The following is an 8006-nucleotide window of genomic DNA, read 5'->3' as shown; positions in this document are numbered from 1 at the left end:
CAGGTGTATCAGCACTCTGTCGTCACTGACGGCTCTAAAGGGAGCGATGAGCCACATAGAGCTAAAACGAACAGACTCTTACTCTATGCCTGATCGGATGTTTTCCAATTGAAGATGGATTAAAGGGTCAACTAATTATAATAAATTTTATACTTATCTGTAGTTTAATTCACACAAGCAGCAAGGTGTCTTTGCTTCTCAAAGATTAATTTAGAGATATAAAATATTTTGCCTTAATGTAATTCGTAAAAAAGGTCACTCTCTACTTAGCATGAAGTCAAGTGACGCCCTCCAACGATTAGTTTGACATGTATGACAGGTGATTTCCTTTGTTTCCGATTCTGTGGTGCGTACAAATCATCATCACTTGTCCGGAACATCGTAGGGTGACACAGTGTAATTTTCAAACATACTGACCGGTGCGAAATCCTTAAATAATACGGGCAACCTAATAGTGGAGGTAACATTTTTATGTGTTTATGAAAGTAAGCTTTTTTTATTCAAATTTGAAAAGTACTCTTTTCTTTGAATTTTACTTAAGGCCTAATTATAAAATTAAAGAATTAAATTCCTTCTCTATCCGTGATCATAAAAACTAAAACTACAGATTTATTATTATTAATTTTTCTTCTCCGCTTCTGAATCGTAAAGTCAGCTACAAACGATGCATAAATTACTGGATAATCATACCACTGGTTGGGGCTGTATGTCACCATTTGTCAAGACCACCTAATCGTCATCATGTCTGAATGCAAAATGCAGCAAACTGTGACATCGAGCCATTTACATGTGTTGCTAATGCAACACCCGGTCCCACAGAGGTGTTGAATAAATAATGAAACTTGTAATACTTGTACTCTTGCTCAACCTGCTTGTATTAATATTGTATTGTTTTATTTAATAACATGTGAGAATCCTGCATTTTTAAACTAAAACGACCTTATTCGAATATATTCCTTGTAAATTGTTGACATTTAGAAATATAATAGGAATTAAATATAATGGAATATTAAAGAATATTGTGATCTGCATTATGATTCTCTGTCTATGGCAGATACATAATATATATAAATGATAATTTATAAAGTGAAAATCATGGAAATATATAAAACTAGTAGCCGGACGCTCTCCACACAAATTTTTATTCCTACTTGGCAATTGTGAAAGCCACCAGTCATGTTGTATATCAACCTATACGAAGTGATTAAATAGGATTTAAAATTGTTCTAAATTAAATAATATTTTTATGTAATTATTGACAAGAGAAATAATTGAATTAAAATGAAATGTTACGCCACTGTAGGTAACGAGTGACACGGAGGCAAATTTAAAGCGGCGCGGTTTTAAATTTCCCAAGAACACATTAATAGGCATTTAGTTGACAACGCGGCTGACATATTTATGACGCCAGCGAATACGACATATATGAATGTTTACCATACATTAAAGTAATTTATATCTGTTCGTTGGCATTTCTATTAGTCCATAACTACTTAGCCACTGGCAGCTCTCTCCCTTGATGTCTGATGCCTTGTGTACATAGTGGATGAGGTTCTTATAGAAGAAGTAAGTGTTTGTTGAAAGAGGACGATGACAGGGTGAGCGTGCGATAAAGGATCATTGAAAATACATTTTATTTATGTGCCTGACATGAATCGAGTGCTGCGACTTAATAAAATAATGTTATATAAATCTTATGAGCAACGAGCAACTGATAAAGTTATTATTTCAGAAGTATTTAAAACACCGCATTCACTTGACTAATGTAATTAATTGAACGTGTGAACAACTGGAACGCATTATAAAGAAAGGTTAAAAAATACAACAAAATTATTTGTAACAATAAAAATATATTTTTTACTTTTACATAATTATAAGGTATACATTAATGATATGGTACGACAGATTTTTTTTGATGAAACTATATTATTAGTTTCATGATATACAATAACGAAAAAAGAGATAATTTGTTTATTTAAACAATAAAAAAGAACAATGGTTTGATTTCATTTAAACAGAACAAGAACTACATATATTAATTAAATTTCTACGTTTTTATACATGCCTGTAAAAGGATACATATATTTAAAGAAATGTGGAGTTAAATAACATTTTATTTTTTAACAAAATAACTTAATAATTGTCACATTAAATTTAAGATGAGATCTGTACAAAATCGATTCGAGATTGAAGCACCCGACGTCCTTTTTGCCTAATTAAAGGCTATTTCCCTATAACAAGATTAGCCTGTTTAGTGTACGCGAATGGTAGCAGAATGTTTTACCATTTATCTTTGGCCACTATTTACAAGTTATGGTAAACTACACAGGATAAACTGTTTATTAAACCTCAATTCACACAACCAACTTTTAAAATAGTATAAATGTACAGCAACGTATATAGTATAATGATTATTATTTACAATACCAATAAAGGACAAACACACAGACAAAAAGTGAGATTATTATGTTAACCATATACTATATGCCTGGAAACCATCAAGAATTGTTTGATTATCAAAAAAACCTCTAGAACCAAATTATATATTATGCATCTTAAAATTTATAAAACATTGCCTGTTATGTGGTAAATACTTCTTATTGGTTTCTTCTGTATAAAAAAAACATTAATACCATGCTAATTTATCGCGTATTTAAAAAGATGTATTTATTACTCTCAGTTTTCGACGGATCGTGTGACATACTCAATATATCCAACATTACAAGTAATTTGGAGGTCTAATTTTAAACAATAACAACATGACTGATAAAAGTAAGCTTTTAATTATTTAAAAATCAATGGGAGTTTAGCAAAAAACTCGTTCATACTATATGGAATATTCGTCAATATTATTTTTCACACATAACAGAAAAGACTAGCGGGCTCGTATTTACAAAAATAATACCACAGCTTCTTATGTTTGACTTTCAAATCTTTTTTAGGGGTGCATCCCTGGCGTAGATCCTAACCTTGGTCCATAAATAGAGTAAGGGTTCAAGTAAGGAGGCAAGGCAGGATGTCCTATTGGAAAACCACTTAAAGACGGAGGCAATAAGGGAGGTTTGCTATAAGGATGATACCTAGCCGTTGCTAGGGGTGACAAGGGAGGCGTTGGATAAGTTCGGTGTAGAAGAGGATGAGTTGGAGGTCCTAACAATGCACTAGCCTCACTTGTTGCACTAGTATGAGTTCTTAGATGAGCCAAAAGCTCTTCTGAGCTAGAGAATCGCTTGCCGCAATAAGCAGCATCTCCTGAGATCCAATTACATACATATGGCAAGTGACTAGCTGCAGCTAGAGCAGCCAATTGAGCATGTGCATACGCAGCTGCTGCATGACTGTAACCAGATGGTAAAGATGTTGGTACTTTGGCATGATCGCATTGAGTGCAGCCTGCCGGGCATGGAGGCTTTTGAGCTCCTAGTAAATGAGAGCTCATACTGCACCCTGTACAATAAGGATCTCTGCAAGCTGACAGAGAATCTTGTGTCTTCAACCTACCATAAGAAAAATAGGGACTTAGTGCACTAGTGCGTGAGATTAGGCTCGAAGTCATCAAGTCCATTGGGAGTCCCGGAGGGAAGCCCGGATAGCTCGAAGTCGTTAAAAAGGCTGAACTTACAGGAGGCATGCCTGGTTTAAACGTTCCAAGGGGCAAATCCTTAATCGCGGGATCTGAGGAGCTTGTTAGTATGTTAGGGGTGAAAGCAGTCTTGCTACCAGACGGAGTTTGTGGGCTATTACTACCCTCCGAAGCCTTTTCGGGACTTTTTGACGACCTGTTACTATCTTCTGCAGGAGTTTTACGATCCATCGGACTCTCTCTTGCGCTGGTGGCACTTTGATTGCTATTACATCTGCCGTTGACTTGAGCCCCTTTTAGGGAGGATCCGGTACTGCTCGGGGTTCGGACTCTGTTCGCTGAGGCGGTGCTCGAGGATCGCTCATCTGGACTGCGACTCTTTTCTCTGGTAGAGTCCAAATGATTTTTAATGTTATAATTGGAGGGAGCGCTGCTGGATTTGTCCTTGTCTTTGCTCGGGTCTGATTTTTTTGAAGATTTGTCCGCACTTTGGAGGAGCTTAGAGTTGGGACTGTCGGCTCCGATTTGGGAACAGGTTTGGGCAAGAAGGGCGAGCGGGCTTTTTTTGGCGTCCAGCTAAAAAACAATAAGTCAATTTAATATAATATTTAAGAAAGAAGTTTTATGAAAAAATGTAGTGGTAAAAAAGGGGTCCTAGCTTCATCAAGAAAAGTTTATAAATATTATTTTTAGATGGTTGTAATTTTGAACGAGTGGAAACACAAGCACTCCAATAATCGATCCGTGTATCTAATTCTAAGGCGTTCCTAATAAAGACTTGACAGTATCAGTTTACAAATGACACGTAAAACACGAAATATAAATTTCTCATAAATAATCAGCGTGCCGATTTCAATTGCGACATTTTCCCGCCACAAATGAGCTATGAAATAAATAAATAAGTTAAGAAATGCATGCCAAGTAAGCATGATATATGCGAAGGAGATTAAGTAAAATCTGACAGAGATTTATTACGTGTATAATTGTGTTAATTAGTGTGGCAGAAAAAGATGCTTCGCCAGTTTTGTTTGAGCAATTACCGCCCGGGAAACATTACGCACACATTCATTTTTTTTTATTTGTTAATGTTACGCTGATGATTATTTAATGATTGAACAAACAAAATGAAGATTTTTTTGGGATTGTGTATTACAGTGATAAGGCACTTCATCATTTTTTTTTCTAACCTTTATAGTTACAAGCTGTTCATAATTTATTAGTATTAACCTAAAAAACATATTGATTTATTACCTAGTAATTGCAATAACTATATGCTAGTAAGAAAATATTACCGGGTATTGAGAATAATAACGTCGATAAATAGAAAATGGTCTAATGTATTGTGTTAAGTGTTTGTTTGTAATGACCTTGTTTCAACCTACCCACTTCTTATTACTCTTATCGAAAAATCTCTAAATTAATAAAATATTTCAAATATACATTATGATCGAACATGTTTTGGAAAAGCGGAAAAATTATATAAATAATATTTTCGACATCATGAAGTTGTAATTTTTCTAACAAAAACGTTCCATCAAATGAGTGAAAAACGGTTGATTCATATTTTATTAAACAAGAATAGAAGCGTTTCATTACCTTACGGACGACTAAAGATAATGTGCTGACGACATGTTGCCTTTGTTTGAAATTACCTCTGGCGACATTGATTAATGGCCGCCGTTAACGACCGAACCTATAATTTATCATTTACCAAACTAAAAGTCAATTGAAAAGAATTAATATTATTTTATATAGCAGCAGCTTTCTTGGAAGCGACGCCACGTTGTTTTATTATTGATGGATTTCTAGTTGATTAATGGTTGGCGTTGTCAACCGAATGGGTTGGAATGGATATATATTTTATAAGTTAAAAAAATCAATTAGTTAATGGGAGAAATTAATTTTATATCCAGTAAATAAACGGGCATAGTTTTTAACAAATCAACTTAAATCGTATCTCATAAAAAATCTTATGTTCAGCCCCAAAATTCGTTCCGAAAAAGATTGTTTTCTAGGCTATGTGAAGGTTTTGCGAATCAGAATAAAAACAAGGTAAAAATATATAGTTATTTACAGGACGTCTGGTATTTTTAAAGCTAAAAAAAAATCTAAAGTTGCTGCTACAGTTAATTAATTGACGCTCCAAATAATTGATTCTTGTTAATGCAAAGGCACAATTTTACAAGAGAAGATACTTTTGCATAACCCTAATATGAAATATTTTTTGCTATTGCTATACAAATTGAAGCTCCTTTTAAAAACACAAAGTTTTTTTATTTTAAAGGTTTGTACGTAACGCAAATGTAAGTGATGCATAATTTAATAAGATGCGACGCATGTTTTCCTATTATTATTTTAATGGTTTTTGTGTTTCGTGAACTTCTTGTATAAGATAAAGTAAGTTAGTAATAAATATAAATTATATAATACACAAAAATTTGAAGGCCAGATCAAATTAATCTTCAAATTTATCAATACATTAAAATGCTACCCACATACAATATGTTTTTTTTATAATTTTAGAGTTTACATAATAATAATGTTGTACATTGAGTAAGTAGTTTGTAGAAAAATATATACATACCGTAGTTGGTAAAGGAGTTAAGTACTCTGGCCTCAGGTACTGATTACTCGAAGTTAACATTTTAAATCCACTTGCGAATGCTTAAAATAATCCAAATAAAGAAATTACGTGGCAGTCGTATCCATCAAGAAATGTTATGGCCAAAATTGTTGTTATTCACTCATAGCTTTGTCACTAAAACTCAGACCGCTCTCACAATCACTTGTTTACCCGACTGTTTCCGATCGTATAAGCGAAACAAACCGAATGAACAACAAGCACAAAGTCGCCGACATCAACATCAAGGAACAACTGAATGAAGGGAATGGACGGCGGCAGTCGGCAGCGGTTTTCAAACAAGCGGCGACAAACGGTGTGACGTCACACGGCCGATTTCCCCCCCTCCACCACCGCCACCGCTACCGCCATTGCCGCCCCACGGCCCACGGCCTGCCTTGTTAGTTTGACACCCTTCGCGCCTTCGCGGGTCTCGACTTGATTTCGAGGTGTTGCGGTCGCTCGTTTTGTTTTGATACCCGTTGACAGGTCGTGTCTGCTGCTTTGCTTTACCGTCAGTGGGTACGCGCCTTAACGGTCACTGTTGGATAGACCTTAATATTTAATTATTTTTATTCCGCTTATGCGAAGAGAGTACAGGAATAAATTTGAATAAAGTCAGCAACCCCCAAACTCATAAACACTGGCAATTATTTCTTCATTCTCTCGTAAAGATGATTTAGCGTGGTAGTTTCCGACGCCTCCGAAGTGCCAATATGCTGTATATCAAGTCCCGACGACTGTATAAAATAAACGTTCCTTTTATGCGGGACCGTTTTTCGAGATTTATGCCTCAATATATTTATATGGAAGGCAATTTTGCCTCCGGGCCTCGACATCTTTACCCCCCCTTTGTAATGTCGGAGGGTGAATAGAGAGCTATTGAGCAGGATTATCTCCTGGTCTACGTAAAAAGTCGGAGTTTGTTTATTTACTCCTATAGAAAGTAGAAACTAAATAATTCTTCTTGAGTAAATCAGCTGTTAAGATACACCTATCCTGTTTAGATACCATGTATCCCTTCTCCCCCTCACTCCCATCCTCGATAATAGAAACATATTGCCCTCTCACGAAGAGTCTCTAGGCTCAACGACTCACAGCAGTCTCGGAAAAGCCATTACGGGTAAGGCTGTTTTATGGTGTTAATGCGCAATTTTACTCCGCTAAACGTCCCACTTTTGGATTTATGGTTTTTTCGCGAAAGCAGCCGACGAATTTGTCTTTTGGGGTGACTTTATTGTTTTGTTTACGGCGGAGGGCAGGGCGGCTTATTGCTTTCAATGCAATTAAAAAAAATATATTGTTTATCTTCTACACGATTCGCATCCCTCGCTATCATTAAACAAACCTTTAATCGAACCTCTTAAAATCCATTATCTATGCCTGATAACGTTAATATTTTTGCAGACTCCTTAAAAGCTAATTAAATTAAATTATAGTAGGCAATTTAAAAAAAATGATAAATGGAAGACTATGTTTAATATGAAAACAAAAAAATTCACAATTTACCACCTTTTTTATTTGCATACTATAGTTTCCGAAAGACCCACACATTTGACGCCATAATGAAATTTTAAATTTCCCGTTATTAAGACGTCAAACGCTCTTTCGTTTTTGGTTAGTAATTCTTCTTCACATTCAGAGGGCGCAACATTCAATCGATGCTTAAGTATTCAATTGGCTGTTATGGGAGCTTCTTATCTAAGAAGTATTAATCTACGATTATTTAGGAACACCAGCTCAGTTAAATAACTGCATAATTTACACAAGTTATCCAACACATCCGGTCGTAAAGCAACCCTC

The 8006-nt window shown here is 35.3% G+C and overlaps 1 protein-coding gene across 1 annotated transcript; it reads right to left on the bottom strand.

The window, feature by feature from the left end:
• Window positions 1-1830: 1830 nt before the first annotated feature.
• LOC126748906 (zinc finger protein Elbow-like) lies at window positions 1831-6554 on the bottom strand. Its single transcript, XM_050458446.1, has 2 exons — window positions 6168-6554; window positions 1831-4159 (listed from the first exon to the last, which is right to left on the bottom strand). The coding sequence occupies exons 1-2, from the start codon at window positions 6225-6227 to the stop codon at window positions 2939-2941; spliced, it is 1281 nt and encodes a 426-aa protein (XP_050314403.1). The 5' UTR covers window positions 6228-6554; the 3' UTR covers window positions 1831-2938.
• Between the last annotated feature and the right edge of the window lie 1452 nt (window positions 6555-8006).

This window comes from Anthonomus grandis, chromosome 22, assembly GCF_022605725.1.
Source record: "Anthonomus grandis grandis chromosome 22, icAntGran1.3, whole genome shotgun sequence".
Lineage (NCBI taxonomy): Eukaryota > Metazoa > Arthropoda > Insecta > Coleoptera > Curculionidae > Anthonomus > Anthonomus grandis.
This window is presented reverse-complemented; position numbering and strand designations above follow the sequence as displayed.

Bases quoted from the DNA above. Each gene is read 5' to 3' on its own strand.
- LOC126748906 (XM_050458446.1), bottom strand. From the start codon at position 6,227: ATGTTAACTTCGAGTAATCAGTACCTGAGGCCAGAGTACTTAACTCCT. The intron at 4,160-6,167 runs GTATGTATATAT...ATTGTTTTTTAG, and splicing joins TAACTCCTTTACCAACTACG to CTGGACGCCAAAAAAAGCCC.